The following is a 21,229-nucleotide window of genomic DNA, read 5'->3' on the forward strand; positions in this document are numbered from 1 at the left end:
CACTGTGGACCTAATAATGAATAATTGTATTTATCTACTTCCTATTTTCACAGGTAGTTCAATGACTTTCAAAGCACCTGTAAAGAAGTAAGTCTGATGCCAATGATATAGAATGCTAAGTAAGGTACAAAGAAAGAGTTTAAAATTGCCCCAAACCAAGCACAGAGAGATAAAATCTCCTTTAAATTTCTAAATTTCTCCTGGAGTCCTTCAAAGGTCTAACCAAAACAGGAAGTTATCCAGTTTCCCCTGGTGTTACAGAGGACCTGTTAGGTTGCCTCAGATCAAGGGAGCAAACAGCTATCAAGAGGTATAAGTGGTTTTGGTAGTAGTGTCCCCTAAACAGCAGAGAAGACAACTCGTATTGGATCAAACACCAAAGGATTGCCAAGAGATGCCACCGTTTGATCTAGTTTCCTTTTGCAATGCCTTATATTAAAAGAGAAAGAAACAAGAAACTCCATTATACCTGTCAGCAGTTTGAAAGGAATTCATTTGATACTTACCTTTGCAATTTTCTTTGGTTGTTCCTCCTCAGGAAACATGTGGCTATCTTGCCAAATTTGCTGGACATTTACAAGGTTCATAGCATAGCTCACAGCTGAAGACTTTTCATTCTGTTCCTGTTGGAGAATTTTTGTGGAAAAATTTTCAACTGCAGTTGTTATGCAATGTGCCATGGGTAGAGATACTTCTTTAAATGCATTCCTCCAGCCAAAATCTAGTAAAGTGACCTGAAATATAAATTGATTTACAGTCATATTAATCTTAACTTAGAAACAAATATTTCTATTGTTATAGATATAAAATTATGACTTGCATTCAACATATTGAATATAGGTATTCTTTGATATACTGCAAAAGCCATTCTTACAACCTGAAAAATATTACCTAGTGATTCTAGTAATATACAAAAACCATGTGCATTCTTTACCCACAGTAATATACTGTTATTTCATTTTAATTCATCAGTGGGTTTAATCAAAATCTTTTTTCAAAATTTAATCTCTTAAATATAGTTCAATAAAACCACCTTTACCAGAGCCGAAAGCTACACTTACAATTTATCACATAAAACAACCTTTAAATTCAATATATTTAATAAAGTTTAATTAGATTTTTACAGTCTTTTCATAGTTTATTGTTAACAAGTATTGCAACATAAAACAGCATTTAATATTCAATCTTTGATTTCTTTTTTAATCTCAGAAATCCAGACAAGCCAAAAAATAGCAATAAGAAATAAATTTATCAGAGAAAAACCACCACTGCACCTTTCTGAATTTTCACTTGCTTAGAATTTTTTTTAGTCTCTCTAATTTTATTTAGTGATAGGCACTGCTACATTTATTCTAGGAAATGAAGAATTAAAATTATCTGCATTGTTCTGTGGGGGGGAGGAGCAGAGCAGAGTGGGGGGACTGTAATGTTGTCTTTTTTACTTTTGGTCTGTGTCTCATATGGCAATATATTTATGAATGTATATTTACCCCCAAGTCCCCTAATACTCCCTAAAATACTAACAGCATTATGACTAGCAGGCTGAACCTGTGCTTAGAACTAAACTCTCCTTATTTTAAGGTAATCTTGTTTATGGTAGCATATTATCTACTCCAACTTTAGGAGACCCTGGGCTCTATATCTCTGACTGAACTACTTATTTTTCTTGATCTCAGGTTCTTTGTTCGAAAAATAAAAGAGTTGAATTTGACTATTTCTATGGTCTCTTTCAGTCTGAAATTACTGAGATTATGATTATTAACCTAATTTTTTTATGTATGCCCCATTCAGCATTAATGTAATGCTTTTATATATACAGTACAAAATAATAAAGGTGATTTATTTTCTAGAGCTATAATTCTATGATTCCATGTCTATAATCAGAAAATGGGGCTCTTATTCTCACTATACTTATTATGTAACTGAACTTGTCTGTCTAAATTTTATTTGGATCTTTAACATCATAGGTCTGAAGCATGTCTCTCTAATATTTGCATAAAATTAATCAACTATTAAGTTCTATCTACTAAGTTTTTAGAATCTCTTTTCTTACAAGTAAAGTTTCAGAAGTGGAATGGCTATATCCCTCTGCCATAACAGTAATTCCTTGGAATACATTTAAGATAAAAATGTAAAAAGGAACTGATCTCCATGAAAATGAAAACAAACAACTAAAGCTGTAATTTTTGTTTCCCCAGTAGGGCATATATTTTCACTGAACTCATTCATTAATTCATTTATGGAAATATGTTCCACTAAAAATGGCCATTAATTATTGTTGCTATAATGATATTCCCTTCCATTTTTTTGGATGCAGTGATGATTATCTTTCCCCATGATTATTTGTAGATGACAATACTGTGGGTCCATCTAAATTTTCTTTACAAAATTTAGGGGGGAAAAAAGCACATTAGTAGTCACTATTAAAAAAAAAAAAACCTGAAACCTTTAATTACTGAAGCTTTCTAAAGTCTACTTGTTTTCTTGGAAGATCATTTTTTATCTCCATTCTTCTCATATGGTATTTGGCATCACACAAATTATAGTGAGAACAGAAACATTTAACAGTTGATCCAGGGGGAGAAAAAGATCATGTGGCATCCTGTTCTGTGTACAAATTAGTTATGTGCCAAATCCCTATTTTCAATGACCTAGTACTAATCTTAGTACTAATTTTGATTTTTGGTTAGGACACAATGTATAACTTTGAATTGTCCTTATTATTTCCCTTGCCTTCTAGATTGACATTGTTAAAAAAAAATTCATCCTTTTGCTTTATAAAATATTTACCTTGTATATTAGTCAGGATTCATCAAGAAAACAGAAAACACTCAAGGTATTTCAAAAGGAAGAATTTAACGTAGGGTATTGGTTTCCTAGAAGATGAAAGATGGAAGATCTGACTAGCCAAACATGGGCTGTGAAGCACAACAGATATTAATACATGAGGAAGCCACAACCAACCCTAAGATTGGAGGAGCAAAGAAAAAGGATAGCGCTATGGTAAACTAGATCCTGGGCTCCCAGTGGAAGCTAAACCCAAGGCAGACCTGCTTTGTGGAACCTGAATCATGCAGAGAGGGCTGCTTGGTAGGAGCAGGGTCAAGGGAAGAGCTAAAGGAATCACAGCCACTGCCAGAGGTGGAGGGGGCAGGGAGGTAGGAACTGGTTTTCTGCAAATACTACATTCCAGTCTTGTATGGATGCCTTTAATTGGCCAGACATTCCCTTTGCTTTCTAAATTCCAGAAAGCAAAAGATCCTGGCAGATGTAATTCTCTAAAAAGCAGAGCAGAAGAAGAATAGTAATGGATATTGAGAATAAACAAGCAAAGGTTGGGTACGTAAACAGGTGATCAGATCAAACTATTATTTCCTTTCTTTTTTAAATCTCCACTTTCTCATATTTCAACAATTATTTACAACCTATATTCTCAAAATGCAGACCTTGAGTCAGAATAGGGAACAAAGGTCTCTTAACTTCCATCTCTCTACTCCTCTTATGAAACAGATTGCGCAAAAGAATAGTGACCCTACTAAATTAATTTTTGTCAAAAACTTACAAGTCAACTTTCAATCAGAAATTCCTTTCTAGTGGCAAAAAAGGAAAATTCAAGACATTTTGATTCATAATGGAATCACAGACATAGGATGATAATATTATGTATGACTAAAGTTTCTTACCTCTTTTCCTGGTAGCGATTGCTCTAAAGGAATAGTGGTTTTATATGCTTTAGGTTTTTCTACTACAATTTCTCTATTGGATTTCTCCACAATTCCTAAGCAATAGGAAAGAAAACAGACATAAAAGCAAACATTTGAGAAGAACATCCAGGAGTCGTGGCATATGTGAGCAGGGAGGCAGAGGCCAGAGGATCCGAAGTTTGATGTCAGCTTCAGCAATGTAGTAAGAACTTGTCTCAAAAAAAAAAAAAAACAGAGTGGTGGGCAAGGGTATAGCGCAGTGGTGAAGCACTCCTGGGTTAAATCCCTGCTACCAAAAAAAAAAAAAAAAAAAAGAAAAAGAAAAATACTAGATGTAATTAACAGATTCAAATGAAAATTAATTATGTTGAAAAACTTTATCCATCACAGATACATACACATTAAACAAACATATCAATATACAGGGAATAAGTCAACAAGATACCACAGTAATAATAATGAAAGGATCAAGATAGAGCCCTTTTTCATATATGAGTTGAAGAAATGTATATGCTAGTTATATTTATATTTGATACATATACATATATGTCATCTATTTGATACATATACATATAAAGTCTTAAAAAAAGATGTCACTAATTCACCTCATGTCGACAATAGAGGATACGTTAAGAGTAGAAAATAAACTTAATTTCGTTGTTCACTTAAAAAGTTAAATTCTAAAAAAAATTAAAATAAAAAGTTAAGTTTGGGGGCTGGGGTTGTAGCTCAGTGGTAGAGCACTTGCCTAGCACATGTGAGGCACTGGATTTAATTCTCAGCAACGCTGGGTAAACAAACAAATAAATAAACAAAAATAAAGGCCCACAGAGAACTAAAAATATTTTTAAAATAAGTTAAATTCTAAGGTATAACATTTAAAAACTGGGAGGTATGCCAGGCAAGATGGCCCACACCTGTAATCCCAGATACCCAAGAGGCTGAGAGAATGGTAAATTAGATGCCAGCCTTGGCAATTTAGCAACACCCTTTCTAAAATAAAAATTAAATTAAAAAGGGCTGGTGTTGCAACAGCGTAAAGTGTTTCTAGGTTCAATTTTCAGTACTGAAAAAAAATAAAACAGAAAAAGGGGTGGTGTTTTGTATCATGCTAACTCAAAACAAAGAACAAAAATATATAGATCAACATCAACTTCTCAAAAAAATACCCCCTTGAAAACTATATAAATGATTAATTTGAAAAGCTCAAACACTGGAGAAGACATAAAATAATCCTTAGTTCCTAAAATGGAAATATTTCCTTAACTCTTATTTTTTTATAATTAAGAAAGTATTTTCTATGGGGAAAAAATAGACCTATAAAATTGTAATGAATAAATACTCCAAAAAGAAATCTTTCCATTTTTTCCATTAAGGTTACATTAATGATAGTTTGATTCAATATGAATAATTTAATATTCTTTTTTTGTTTAGACTTAGTACATAATGATAAATTATATGCTAAGATAAAATTTTTCTTTTCTCTTTTCTAATTTACCAGGAATTTTAAGAATCAGTTTCTTCATATTCCCTGGACAAAGCAAATTTCAAAATTTAGCTTATTTTGTTGATAGGGTTGTGACCAATAGAGTCATCTAGTAGATGAGTGTTTTCTCCCCAAATGTGGTTTTATGAACATACTTGTGAATGATATCTAAGGAGTACAATTCACTGCAGATCTAACTCAATGTTGAGCATTTGCCTAAGCATGCGAAACTCCAGGTTCATTTCCCAGCCCTGGGTTGGGGGGTAGGGGAAGAGAGAGAGGGGAAGGAAGGAAAAAAGGGGGAATCCAATTCACAGAAATAAAACCATTTTGTTCTGATGTTAAAGTTAGTTTCAATATTCTTGTACATAGGGTGCACTAAAGGTAAATATTCCATTTGGTAGGCAATAACAGCACTGCTATGGTTTGGAAAAGAGTTCTCCAAAGGCCCATATGTTAAAGGCTTGGACTCTAATAATCTGTGGTGCCCTTGGAAGGTGATGAAATCTTTAAGAGGTGAGACCTAGTGGAAGAAAGTAGGTGAGTTGGAGTGTACCCTTGAAGGGGCTATTAGGACTCCAGCCTCTTACTTTTTCTGTTTGCTTCCGAGCTGCTATGAGGTGAGCAGCCTCCTCCACCACACACTCCCCACAGTGGGACTTGTGCTGCCATAGGCCTAAAGGCAACAGGACCATGTCACCACAGACTGAAACCTCTGTGGGCCAAAATAAATCTGTCCTCCTTATAACTTGATTACTTCGGTATTTTATTTTAGTGATACAAAGCTGCCTAACACAATCAAGTTTTAAGAGAATTTTAAGAGAGCATATCTATTCTAAGGAAAAGTTTTCCCCAATTCTAATATGTCTTAATTGCTTTTGGATTTGTAAATACTTCTGAGAATTTATTTAAAGTTACAGAACACTCCATACAAAAGATACACAATATGACTAGATGGCAGGTAATTGTGTGCATGTGCACCCATGCAAGCGTGTGAACACATGCACACTCACACCCCTTTGGGACTCTCAGGTCCTCTTACAAAGCTTATTCATGAACTGAAGTTTAAAAATCCATTTCCCAAGACACATCAGAGCATAGAGAAGGTTTTAGACTCAAAGAGTATTATACAATTTAACCTAAAATGCTTTTACTTTTTTCCTTTTTATTGGTTCTTTTTAGTTATACATGTCAGTAGAATCCATTTTGAAATAATTATACAAGAATGGACTATATCGTGTTCTAATTCAGACCCCAGTATCTCTCCTAAAATTCTTTGTCTTATGGTTATTATTTTATAATTTCTTTTAAGGAAGATGGTGAAATAAATAAGATAAATTCTAACTTTGAACCAAAAATCCAGATTACTCACAGATTTTTAAAGAAAGAAAAATAAAAATATAGGCAAATTTTAAAAAATATGGAATATTTTTCAAAAGAATCATGTAGAGAAAGCTTAGGACACAAACAGCAAAAGCCATAAAAAAATTCTGCAGCACAAAAATATCATTAAAAGTCAAAATAGATACAATAAAATGACTTGGCAATTGTCCTCAAAATGTTCATTTAAAAATAGGCTTTATTTTTTAGATAAATTTCAGACTTATAGAAATATTGAATAGAATGTACAAGAAGTTTTCACATACTTCCTCCCTCTTCTCAGTTTCTCTTATTGTTAATATGTGGCAATGATGTAGTATATTTGTTACAACTAAGCCAATAAAACCAATACTGAAATATTATTATTAACTGAACATCACAGTTTACATTAGTACTTACTCTTTGTGTTGTGCAATTCTATGGGTCTTGCCAAACACACAGTGTCACGTAGCCACCATTACTATATCATATGAAATAATTTCACTGCTCTAAGAATACCCTCTGCATCACCTATGTATCTCTCCTCTCTTTTATCCCTGACACACATTTTACCCTCTACCGCCTCCCTTTGACTTTCTACCCCCTATTTCTATAGTTTTGCTTTTTCCTTAATCTCATATAGTTGGAATCATACAGCATACAGCCTTTTTAGATTGCTTCTTTAACTTAACAATACACATTTAAGTTTTATACAAGTCTTCTATGGATTGACATCTTATTTCTTTTTATTGATTAATAATATTCCATTGTATTGACATACCACAGTTTTTTATCCATTTACCTATTGAAGAATATCTTAGTTGCTTCCAAGTTTGGGCAATTATGAATAAAGCCATTTTAAACATTTGTATGCAGGTTTTTGTGTAGACGCTAAGTTTTCATCTCATTTGGATAAATACCTAAGAGTGCAATTGCTAGATCATATGGAAAGGCTATGTTTAGCTTTGTAAAATACTGCCAAATTGTCTTACAAAGAGGCTGTACGATTTTGCATTTCTAACAGCAATAAATGAGAGTTCTTGTCACTCCACATCTTTGCCAGAATTTGGTGATGTTAGCATTTTGGATGTTAGCCATTCTATAGGTGTATAGTGGTATCATGTTTTAATTTGCATTTCCTTATTGACATGTGATGCTGAGTATCTTTTCATATGCTTATTTACTATCTATATATCTTCTTTGTTAAGGTGTATATTAAGGTATTTTATGCATTTTTAATTGTGTTGTCTGTTTTCTTGTTGGATTTTAAGAGTTCTTTGTATATTTTGAATACAAGTTCTTTTTCATATGCTTTATAATTTTTTTAGTCAGTTGCTTATCTTTTCATCCTCTTTATGACCATACCTCTTTGCTTGACAATTCCACTTTAGAAATCTGCCCTTCAGATTTACTTCTGTACATGTAAGACAAAATTCAAGGAAATTTGCCTTATTATTTGTGGTAGTAAATGAAGGGAAAAAACTCTATATATTCTTTAATGAAGAGATAATTAAATTATGATATATGCACCTGTGGAAAACTATTCAGCTGTTAGAAAGAATTAGGTATTCTATACTTTCTGAGTTGTTAATAAAAGGACATTTGCATAGTATAACAAAATTTTGTCATTTAATCCTGGGGATATTTTTGGAAGTAGTCATCTATGAAAAGGCAAACTGGACAAGCAAAGTGAAAAAAGACATAACTTCATCATTTACCCTTTGTCCTGTTTAAAAGTTTTACAGTATGCATTTAGTTCTATTCAACAATAATTTTTAAATTAGAAAAAATAATAAAGATCATGTTGATATTGACAGGAAGGGACAACACTTGGATTCCTAATGTCACTTTACTTTTCTACAAATAGCTCATAAAACTAGTTTATTTAAAAGGTACTTATCAAGACTATACATTCAGGGATCATTTCTACAGTTACTAAAAGGTACTTAGCTTGAGAACATTGACACTAGTTTCAAGAATACACTTTGCAAATTTCTTTCTGGAAATAACTATCTGCCATCATGTAGGTATAGTTTAAGTCTTAGGAAAAAAAGACATGTATTTACCATTTCACTCCCAAATACATTATGTTTATTCACTAAATGTAATGTGCTCAGATGTTTATATAAACCATCTGCCTATTTTCAAGATCAGTAAGGAAAAAAGATAAGCTTTCCAAGACTTCTCTTCCCGGTGCACAATTTTAGAGAGAGAAAAAAGTGAATAATCAAGTAATTATGATAACCTTTAAAATATATTCCCCAAAAAAATTTTAAAAAAATTTTAAAAGCTTAATCTTTTATGGGAAAGCAAATGGGATTATTTTTAGGCAGGATTAATAATACTGAATCGATAGTAATAAGATCTCTTGTGATTTTAATGAATTATGGCACTTTTATATTTCTTTGGAATTCAAAATGGTCAATTTCAAATTTGGACAGTGTAAGACTTTATGAGCTTTGTGAACACTTGGGGAATTATAGTAATATATTGTAAAAAATACTTAAAATTCTATATACTTGTTATTGTCTAGAAAAGGTGTCCATTTTTGGCTCATCAGATATTTGCATGTGATCAATATGGTCTCTCTAAGAGCATGCCTAGATTAAGGATCTCAGAAGAGAGCAGAGGGTCACAAGAGTGCCAGCTGCTCAACAGTTTCCCCTATAGAGTTCTCTGTGGTTCATTTTATAGTGCTGGTTAGTTTCCACACTGCCTCTTTCTTTCATAGAGAGTGCGGGTTGGCAGTACTTCCCTGTGACATCCACTTTCACACCCAAATTGGTCTTCATAGGTTCCCATTGTGTGCACTACAAAGCAACTTGCCTTGTTGGCAGCTCTAAGTGGGAACTACAAGTCTTTCTTTTCTTCACTGTTCTTTTCTGGCTCACAAGCAGCCTCCCACCAAAAGCTGAATCTGTAGAAGAGACTACATCCAAGAGATAATACCATGAAAAAGTATGAAGAGAAGCCCAGGTGGCCACCTTGCAAATTTCCAATGTGGAAGCCTTCGACCTCTCTGCCCAAGAAACAGCTAAAGTCCTAGAGTAATGAGCTTTACAAACCCTAGGAGCCTCTTTACCTTAACTACATACGCCTCCCTAATACAATCCCTTAACCATCTAGCTAAGGAACTCTTAGAAGCCATTTGACCCCTCTTAAGACCCCCTAAGAGTACAAACAATCTTTCAGAAGATCTGAAATCTTTGATTCTTCTGAGACAAACCCTAAGTGTTCTTCTTACATCCAATTGAAGCAGCCATTGCGCTTTGTCATTGCTGGGGCTAAAGAAAAATGAGGACCAAGAAACCTCCTGGTTTAGATAAATCTCAGATGCCACCTTTGGAAAAATTGAGGAACTGCCCAAAGAACAACTTTATTCTGAAGGAGCATTAGAAATGCCCCATAAAGCAAACCCAAAACCAGTCCATAAAATGCCATCACCTAAACAAAATGCAATAATAAGGCATCATAACAGTCAAATAACGTCCTGTTGTACTCTAAAACAATGAAATTAGCCATCAAAGCATGACCAAATAAAAGCAAATACATAAAACGACTAAGTATCTTTTCTTTCTTTGAAAAAAAAAAACTCTTTCTCTACAAAACTCTTGTTCACATTCAAATTACTAAGCGAACTGCCAATTTGGCTACATCTACAATATTAAAGTAAATATCAAACTAGAAAGTAAAATATTTGGTTAATCATCTTATATTTTCTATTTGTGATGCTGAGTACCTGTTAAGTACATTTTTACAACATTTATAGACAGTGAAGAAAAAAATCTTAACTTTCATCAGATTGTTTAAGTTATATAGCCATGGTAGGAAACTTTTTCCAAGTTAACAAAATATGCTCCAATCAAAACAAATATACTGCAAACCAAATGACTTATTCTCTTTTTTCCCCCTCATTCTCTCCCACATAAGATTTTTAAGCAAATCATTAACCATAAGCAATATTCAATAGTTAAGATACATTTGGTTCTTTAGTCATCTGTTTCACAGAATCTTGTTCATTTAAAAAACCAATTCCTTTGATAAAGATTGATTAACTTGGATACACTGGATAAAATATTTAAGATAGTTCTTAAAAATTTTCCTCAAGATATTCTTTTCAGAGTAACATTTACATAAACTTGTGTCAGATTAAATCAATCTTGGCTTTATCACAAAAAAATAGAAATTTAAATATAGAAGAATACACATCCCACAAGAAGGTGTTCTAGTCCTCAGTCATTTTTTAAAAAGATTTTTATTTGTTTTTATTAGTTATACATGGTAGCATAACATATTTTGACATACATATATGGAGTATAACTTCTCATTCTTCTGGTTGTACATGATGTAGAATTACACTGTTTGTGTAATCATATATGCACATAGGATAGTAACGTCTGATTTATTCTACTATCTTTCCTATTCCCATTCCCCCTCCCTTCCCTTCATTCCCCTTGGTCTAATTCAAAGTACTTCTATTCTTCCTCAGTTGATTCTTATGCCTACTGTTCAAAATTCCTTCTGTATACTATGTTTGATAATCAACAAGTATGTTTGTATAGTACACTATCATTAATGTGATGTTGAAGTTGCTGTTATCTGTCATACTGCTTTTATGATGACAAATTTGGGGTAAGACAGTACATTATGGCATAATTATATATATTCTTTGTGAATTTTATTCAAAAATGGTTACTATTGCTCTCAGATATTCAGAATTTGCAAGTCTCTACATTGCTTGATAGCTGAATGAGCCTTTTCTTTTTCTCCTTTTTCTCTGATATTAACATGTTAATTTTTTCTTCAATTCTTATAACTTCATTTTTTTTACTTATTTTTTTTATGTGGTGCTGAGGATTGAACCCAGTGCCTCACCCGTGCTGGGCAAGCTCTCTACCACTGAGCCACAGCCTGGCCCCCTTTCTTCAATTCTTAACCATGTCATTTTATATCTTTAAATACTTATAACACACAACTTCAACTTTGAATTTTTGCTACCGTTAAAAATAATAAAGTTCTCAGAAATGACACAAATTCTCAAGGGCCTGATCTAGTACCAAATCAAGATGATTCTCAATTGGTAGGTGCCTGTATGTTTTGGAGTTCATTCTATTTTTTAATGTACACTTCATAAGAGATCAACTAGGGAGGTGGATGAGAGGTGCTTAATCTTAGCCAGGCATGATGAAATGACTACCAACAACAAATGTCAACTGTTCAAGGCACCAATATGTCAATTAAATATTTTTCATTCTCTTTTTAACAGAAATTCATATTTCTTTTCTTATAGTTTTATTTTTTTGTCAGTTTCACAAATCTATAATCAACCTCTATTTTTCTTAAAATTAGCTCCATATTTGGAAAAGTGGTCACTACAATTTGAATATGGTTTGAGTCTATTCTGCAAGGATTCATGTGTTGAAAAGTTAGTCCTTAGTGTGGTAGTGTGAAGATGATGGGATCTACAAGAGATGCAGACTAGTGGGGAGTTGTTGGAGTATTCACCCTGGATGGAATCAAGGTACTTATCATGGAACTGTTAGTTTTTGTGAGAAGGTTTTTATAAAAAGATCAAGCCTGGATCTTCCTTTCTGGCTTTCTGTCTGGCCATATGATCTCTTCCTTTTGCTTGTGCTCTTGCCAGTGTGATGCCATCTGCTATGTGGCAGTACAGTTAGGAGAGCCCTCACCAAAGCCAGCACCATACCTTTTGGACTTTCAGTCTTACAATACTGTGTGCTAAATAACCTCCTTTGTTTATAAATTATCTAGGATCAGGTATTTCATTATAGTAAGAAAAAGTACTAACAGTGATTTGCATTGTTTTATTATAATAGTGCTACCTAAACTTAACCTGAAACACAGAAAGCCAGGAAACAACTTAATGTAAAACAAATGTCAATCCTACAATTTTTCTAATGTTATTTACATAAGGCAAAGTACTTTAAAAGTACATTTAATTTGCTCCATATGTTTATATATGTAATTTCTTTATTAAAAAACTGGGCTTTGGGGTTGAAATTTTCAGATTATTTGTTAATCCCTGCTTCCCTCATTTTATTTTGCAGATGTAGTCATTCTCTCTTGAATAATATATGGCATCATATAACAGAGAGTTTTGTATGTTCCATTATGATAAAAATGAAATCTATAAATATAGACATGACAACAATCATTATTCCATCTTTGAATTCTACGTTTAATGTTAGAAACACTATTTCATAGTGCAGTTTTCTTCAAAGGGATTTTGTTAAGACTAACTGAACCTGAAACAACATATTATGTAATTACTATTTTCAATAACTCACATTTATTACTTTTATTGCTTGCTTATGATATGCTAGACATTTCTTTAAGTACTTCATTCACTAAGTCATTTAATCCTCACAACTCTTTATAACATTTTGGAATCTGATGCGTCTAATTCTAAAAGAGAATGAAAATTCTAATAGAAACTAAAGGAACTCCTCCATGATTATTTTGAAGATGAGAAAACTGAGGTCAAAGAGACTAAACGTTTTACTCAAGATCATCTGGCTGGGCTGGGGCTGTAGCTCAGTGACAGAGTGCCTAGCATGTGTGAGTCTCTGGGTCTGTTCCTTAGCACCACATAAAAATAAACAAATGGGATGGATTCAAACTAAAAAGGCTCTTCTCAGCAAAAGAAACAATCAGTGAGGTAAAAAGAGAGCCTACATTTTGGGAGCAAATTTTTACCACACGCACATCAGAGCACTAATCTTGACGATATATAAAGAACTCAAAAATCTTAATATAAGAAAAAACTAATAACCCAATTAATAAATGGGCCAAGGAATTGAACAGACACTTCTCAGAAGATGATACACAAATCAACAACAAATACATGAAAAAATGTTCAACATCTCTAGCAATTGGAGAAATGCAAATCAAAACTACTCTAAGATTTTATCTCACTCCAGTCAGAATGGCAGCTATTAAGAATACAAACAACAATAAGTGCTGGTGAGGATGTGGGGAAAAAGGCACACTCATACATTGCTGGTAGGGCCACAAGTTCGTGCAGCCAGTATGGAAAGCAGTTCAGAGAACCCTTGGAAAAGTGGAATTGGAACAAGCATTTGACCCAGCTATCCCGCTCCTCAGCCTATACACAAAGGATTTAAAAGCAGCATACTACAGGGACACAGCCACATCAATGTTTATTTCAGCACAATTCACAATAGCTAAATTGTGGAACCAACCTAGATGCCCTTCATTAGATGAATGGATAAAGAAAATGTGGTATATATACATAATGGAATATTATTCAGCATTAGAAGAGAATAAAATCATGGCATTTGTAGGTAAATGGATGAAGCTGGAGACTATAATGCAAAGTGAAATTAGCCAATCCCAAAACACCAAATGCCAAATGATTTCTCAGATTTAAGGATGCTAATCCATAATATGCTGTGGGGGGAAGGGAGAGATGGGAGGATTAAATGAACTCTAGATAGGGCAAAGGGGAAGGAGGGGAAGGGAGAGAACATGGGGTTAGGAAAGATGGTGAAATGAGATGAACATCATTACCCTAAGTACATATATGAAGACACAAATGGTGTGACACTACATGTGCCCAATCAGAAATATGAAAAATCGTGCTCTATATGTGTAATATGAATTGTAATACATTCTGCTGTCATATATAACAAATTGAAATAAAAAATAAAGAAATAATGGATTTCATAAACACTAAAAATATATAATTAAGCATACTTGTCTACTAGCAATGTGAAAAGATATTCTTTAGACAAAAAAAATGTATTATATCAAACTGAACTTTGGACCTACACAAAGAAATTATGAATGCTGAAAGTGGAATAAATGAATAAAATTGGGGGAAGAAAAACAAAATAAAGCATGCTGTCCATCTACAATTACAAAAAGAATTTTTTTTAAAAAAAAAGATCATCTGGCTGCTAGCGGCAGAAAAGGAGACACTGCATTACCCAGTATGCTTATTTTTTCCATAGACCAGGCTGTGTATTTTTTGGGAAAAAAAATCAATCTGATTTTAACTGTAGACAATTATCCAGACTCAACTTTGCTAATTTGAACTAAGGAATCTGCCAAGTACAAAAGATAAAAATAAAATCCATGGTGTGCACTATACTGAATGTTTATCTCAAGAATTTTACCGTGTATTTTTTCCAAGTGATGGTACAGATTCAAAGTGGCAGGAAGCAAAAACAGAGAGAAATTGTAGATTTAAGCAAAACAGTATATTACCTGAAGTATTCCTGGGCATCTTAAGCAATAAAAACATTTCTTCAAACAGCTCTTGAACATCATTTTCCAGCTTCAAAAAAGATTTTATGAGTTGTGATAAGAATTTGAGTTCATCAAAGGAAAGGAAAATGTTTCTTCCTGTCCGTGGGCATTCAGGTGTAACTGTATGAAGAGAAGATCAATACTGTTGAACATTTTGTTTGTTTTCTCAGTAAATATTAGAACAATCTATATGGCATCATAAACCATCCAAACTAACAAAACACTCCATAAGTGAAACAAATTTGTTCATTAAGAAACACATAGAAAATCTCCTAGGAAAGTCTTTTCTTCTTGGAAGTTGGACATAAATATTCTGCTTGATGCAAATATGGCAAATAATTAATTAGGTTCATTCTTAGAGTTATAAATAGGGATGTGATGTGTTGTTCTGAAATCTTATACAATCTTATGTTTTAAAGTCTAGCACAACTTGAATATAATCATGAGGAAACATCAGACAAACTCAAATTGAGGGACATTCTACAAAATAGCAGATATGTTCTTTTGGAGTGTAGGGTCAGGAAACAAAAAGAAGAGGCATTAATAAGGGATTCTTTAAATTATATTCTAGTCTAAATAAGCCTAAAAGATATGAAAACTAAGTCAATACATGATCAACATTTTAGTTTGCAGTAAAGGACATTATTGGGGTTTTTTGGTGAAATTTGAGCAAATCTATAATCCAAAGCTATTATTGCATGACTGTTAATATTCTGATTTAACCAACTGTACTATTATGAAAGAGAATACTCTTTAATAATGTTTGTAACTTACTCTCACTTCAGAAAAAAAAGTTTTGAGAAGAGAAAAGAAATGTAGAATTGTGATAAACTGCAAAATATTAACATTTGATAAATATGAGTATGAAAGAAATTTTGGAATTCTTCATATTATTCTGGCAACTTCTTTTGTAAGACTGAAATTAAAATAAAAGCTTTAAAAAAAGACCAGATGAGGATATATCACTCTTCAAGATCTTATACATGTTATTTCTATATCATTAAAAAGAAATAAACTAATTCAGCAAGAGAATATAGACTATATAGTTTATGAAATCATGTTTAAAAATAATACCTGTCTAAATAATTGTGGTGTCTCTTGCTTGCCTAAGAACAATATAACTAAAAATAAATGAAGATTGATTTTTCTTTTTATAATTATGTTACTAGTCAAGTCTTACTACCACTTTATTATTATAGAGAACACCTTATACTCTAAGAGTTTGGAAACAGTTCATTTATTACATCACTCAAGATAAATTTGTTTTCATTTTAGGTTGACATCATCACATGACACTTTTGATCATGTTCTCAGGGATTTAAAGAATCCCTTATTAATGCCACTTCTTTTTTAAAATATTTTTTAGTTGTTGATGGACCCTTATTTATTTATTTACATGTGGTGCTGAGAATTGAACCCAGTGCTTCACATATACTAGGTAAGTGCTCTACCACTGAGCTACAACTCCAGTCCCTTAATGCTATTTCTTAAAATATATATTTAAGGATTATCTTGAGGAAAAATTATAAATTGGAAAAATTTGTAAACACTGATGAAGTAAGCATTAAGAGAAAATATTAAAGAATGCTCTTCAGAAATTATGTAGGAGTCAGTCTGGTGGTTACAAATCAAAAAACAAAAAAGATTACTTTCCTCACATGGATTTAGAAGTTTCCAGAAATGTGATTATTTTATAGATAATCCACTTCACTTTAGTCAATCTTTAAAATATTGGGATCAAACTTATAGTCATATTATGGTCTTTCACTAAGAACAAAAAAATGTCATGATGTCTGTGCATGTACATGAGAAAGATATCTACTAACTTCAACTATGGAATTTAGTTTTGTTCTTAAAAAATACAAAAAAAAAATTTTGAAATCTACAAATACCTACAAAAACTCCATTTTATCTCTACATTGACCTCAGTCCCATATACATTAAAACCTACCTCTAAATAGCCCTAATTACATTTAGCATTCTTTAAGAATTCCAGAATTCAGAAGATACACAAGGAGCATACATAACTAAAATTTGCTGGACATATCATGCATCAAAAAAGAAAAAGAAAAAAAAATACATAAATCATGTTCTATTTAGTCATTGCTTGATTTGCATTTGGCTAATTTGATTTCTTTTCATCTTTAATCATGGAAATAAGAGGCTAGTTTAACCTTCTAAATTGTTAAGTTCCTTTTGAATTTAATATATTTTTGAAACAAATTTTCAAAGATGTTAAGAATCTTTCTCAATTCTTTATCAGGAAAGGCCATTCAATGGTGTGAATAAAAATTAACCATATTTAACAAGGCTTTACTTGGTTGAATTCTAAATTGGAATAATTATAAATATTTACAGAATAAGCGAAGAAACATCCTAAGAAAAATCTTTAAGGGTCAAAACACTACAACCTGGGGTCTGGGGATATAACTCAGTTGGTTGAGTGCTTGCCTTACATGCAGAAAGCCCTGGTTCAATCCCTGGCACCACAAAAACAAACAAACAAACAAACAAACAAAGCACTTGTTTAAAATTATGTAGGAATTAAGGATTCTACACGAAGAGGTGTTATGTTTATGATCCAGAGTTAGAAAGACTTTATTTCAGACAAATCACAATATTGAAAAGCAAATCCATTTTAATTCAACAAATCTTTAGAACTTAATAATGAAAGAGGACAGAATAATATGTATGACCTAAATCTAATCATTTTTGTCCCAAAGAAGCAATGATTATGGTGGAGCCCCATTAATTAGTAGTCCTTATTTCCTATCATTATTAGCTCAGTGTTCTCCCAAGAGTATTGTGAGGGTTCTTAATTTATGGGGAAAATACTTCTGTGATAAATTCATTTTGTGAAAGGCCAATTAAAGCAAAATTAAACACAAAGGATGGAATTGCATTTCCCAAACTTATTTGACTTATTTCCCCCACTGTTATCTCACAGGACTAGTGTCCTAATCATCGCACTTAGTTCATGATTTCTATGTACGGAAACATATCTAGTTTTCTGTCCCTGAGATTCTTCACTGCTAGCTAAATTAGGAAAGGATTTCTCCCAGCAGAAATTTCCTTTCTTTAAAGTAATCTCTTTTCCTTTTCTTTGAATATGATTTCTGTTTGTTCCTCTCCTCCAGATCACCTCTCCAGAAAACTTCATCTGGATATAATCAATTGATCCAGAGAGCCTCTTTCTTCATCTATGTCAATCTGATCTTTATTTATTCATTCATTAAATTATTTATTTAAATAACTATGGAACTGCTTTGCTTTCAAGAAGACTTGGACATACATGTTTATACACACAATCTTTGGCCTGCCACCAATGATTGCTATAAAATATCTGAAATAATGACTGATGACTGTTGATTATTGTATAAATGAGCTCTAATTTTTTTTTAGTTGTAGATGAACAGCTTTATTTTATTTATTTTTATGTGATGCTGAGGATTGAACCTAGCACCTCACATGTACTAGGCAAGAACTCTACTACAGAGCTATAACCCCAATCTCTGATTCTTAGGAAATATAAATTTCACCTAAATCTTAATAATATTATAAAGAAAAAATTTCCATTTTAGGGCAAGACTTCCTTTAGTTTACCATCAACTAGTAATAAGTAAGTCTATGTAAATAATAACTAAATAATTTTTTTCTTCCATAATTTTAATTTAAAATTTTCTAAAATGCAGTCCAAACTTCTCTGCCTTCCTATTTTTCAGACTATTTAGAGAACATTTTAAATTTTACTTCACAACAGGCTTATGATGAAAGTTACTTCTATGTTGCATACAAAGAGTAATGTTTGTTCCTCTGTTAAAGGGTATTTTCAAACTGATAACCATTTGAAAAAGGTTATATGATCAAATAAGCTTGGGAAATCCTACATACTACATTGTATTAAGGTGATTCATAATGCAAATTAGCATATTAAAGTTTCTGTTTGCTTCTATAATAAAGTAAAAAAAATAGAACAATGTTTCTCAAATTTTCCACCCGTGAACCCCAGTTTCCCAACACACCAATTCATTTGTGAGATTTTCTTAAAAACAACTGTTCAGGTGATCACTGTGCAACCTGAGTATTTATATCTGTTTTTCTTTTCATTGTTAGACTTTCCCATGTGGATTCTTGAGGCTGGTTGTGTGACTGATTTTACTAGTATTCTCTTTCACTTGTAAACTGCTGCTCCTAATATCATCATGGTGTTTTTTGCAGACCCTTTAAAGACATTAATGAAAAGTCTCCTAAATCCACTTATTGGAAAATCTCCATGTAGGCACAGTTTGAGGGCTAAAACCTAGCTTTCTAAAAATCCACTGATGCTCTCAAAGGACAGTAAAGTCCAGGATCTCCTGGATTACTAAAAATGCAAATCCCAGGATCACCTCCAGATCTCATGAATCAGCATCTCTGTGCAATCAGCCCCACAAATATTCCTTTTAAGTTAACTTCCCAAGTGAGTTTTTTTGCACACTAAAGTTTGAGACCACTGCCTGAGGGGTCCATGAGCTCTAGTTACAATACTTTTGGTTAAAAATCACCCATTAGGCATCAGAAAATCTGGATTCTGATATTAGAAAGTCAACCAAAAAGGTACTAGTGTGTTAAACACGGATGACTTTTTTTTTTTTTTTTTTTTTTTTCTGTGATGCTTCCTGGGGATTGAGCCCAGGGCTTCATATAAACTAGGCAAGTGCTTTAGCAATGAACTAGACCCCCCAGGCCTTTATAGGCTTTATTTTGAGACAGGGTCTCCTAAGTTGCCCAGGCTGGCCTCAAATTTGGAAAGAAATATGGATAATCTGTAGGAAATTTTAAAGAGCACATTGTATAGACTTTCCCTAGGCAAAAGAAAAACTGCTATTAGGGAAAAAAAAAAAAAAGACTAAAGACTAGTTGAAGTTCATTTGTCACAAACATAAAATGATTTCCATAATGTCAAAGACTAAGCCCAGTTTATTCATTTTCAGCATCTCTGAATCAAACATAATCTTTTATATAAAGTAGAACTAAAAAACATCTAGTAAAAAAAACAAAACAATTGAAATTTCATGGGCCCTAGAAATAGCTAGGTTTGGCCCAAAACACATATTTTATACCTAATTCCAAAATGTATTCTTCAAAACAACAAGTGTTTATAGTGTGAGTTTGTAAATAAAGAAAATTTATAATACTCTATAAACAGTCTGTATAGTATTCTGTTTGACAAAATACAATCGACAATTACTTCTAAAATAGAAAATGTGTGCAAAAGAATATAAAAACAATGATGGACTAGGAAACAGAGCATATTAAAGCACATCCTTCTAAGGTATGATTTTTTTGTGTTCTTAAAAAATAAAATTATGCTTCAGGGGTAAAATTTCATCCTGAAAAAAAGGGAATAGATGTTCTCAGAATTTTTTTTCTTTTTTTATTTGTTCTTTGTAGATACCCATGACAGTAAACATACATATATATGTATATACATAAATATATATACATAAATAACATTTACCAAAAAAAGTTCTCTTGCTCTCTCTCTTTCCACATACATATAGTTATATAAATAAATGTGCATATATTTATAAATGTGTATTTACAGATATCTGTATATATGTTTGTATACATAAATATCTATATGTTCATATGATATATTTATTGATGTATCATTAATAAAGAATACAGACTATATATTTAAAAGTGCCCAGGAACAGTGGCAACACTTGTAATCCCAGCGACTCAGGAGGCTGAGGAATGAGAATCCTAAATTCAAGGTGAGCCTGGGCAACTAGTCAAGACCCTGTCCCAAAATAAAAATTATAAAGGATGTGAATAATAGCTCAGTGGTAGGGAGCCCCTGGGTTCAATCCCTAGTTCAGAAAAATAAAAGTGTTTTTCACCTCATGACTGATAGATAAATAATTAGTCCCATTCTCTTCTAGTAAAATTTAGGACATGGAAATATATCCAGAGAAATATTAAGGCTTCTCATAATTGATCTGCAACAAAACAGCATTTGGAATGAATTTCAAACTCCAGCTAAATCAGACAAACCATAAGAATACAGGTAGTGGCTGAAAGCACACATATTATTTTCAAAAACCATTAGCAACAGAATTCTTGTTAATAATAGCATTAAGATACTGGAGAAAATGAGAAGCTACAAACTCAGATAATCTGAAGCTGGTGGATCAGTATAATAGGATAAAAGGTGCACATTTCAGTTTTCCCAAGAAAAATGAACATTAGCCACCCTGCTATTGACTGCAAATGGATCCATTTTCAGTGGGGGAGGTATTCTCAGTGCCACCTGACAAGTGATATAAAAAAGGTGACACACAAATGCCATTGAAGGTCTTATTACAGATGAAATTTATGACATAATCCAAATGGAATACATTTG

The 21,229-nt window shown here is 32.5% G+C and overlaps 1 protein-coding gene across 11 annotated transcripts in view; it reads right to left on the reverse strand.

The window, feature by feature from the left end:
- The window catches only part of Kiaa0825 (KIAA0825 ortholog), a 383,898-nt gene that overhangs the window by 271,387 nt on the left and 91,282 nt on the right, over positions 1-21,229 (reverse strand). For all 11 annotated transcript variants that reach the window (XM_078044980.1, XM_040273480.2, XM_078044969.1 and 8 more), the window contains 3 exons: positions 14,800-14,961; positions 3,684-3,778; positions 507-734 (listed from right to left, as the gene is read on the reverse strand). In XM_078044980.1, coding sequence (XP_077901106.1) covers positions 507-734; positions 3,684-3,778; positions 14,800-14,961 — 485 coding nt within the window. The remainder of the gene's footprint in view (positions 1-506; positions 735-3,683; positions 3,779-14,799; positions 14,962-21,229) is intronic.

Source organism: Ictidomys tridecemlineatus, chromosome 1 (assembly GCF_052094955.1).
Source record: "Ictidomys tridecemlineatus isolate mIctTri1 chromosome 1, mIctTri1.hap1, whole genome shotgun sequence".
Classification (NCBI taxonomy): Eukaryota; Metazoa; Chordata; class Mammalia; order Rodentia; family Sciuridae; genus Ictidomys; species Ictidomys tridecemlineatus.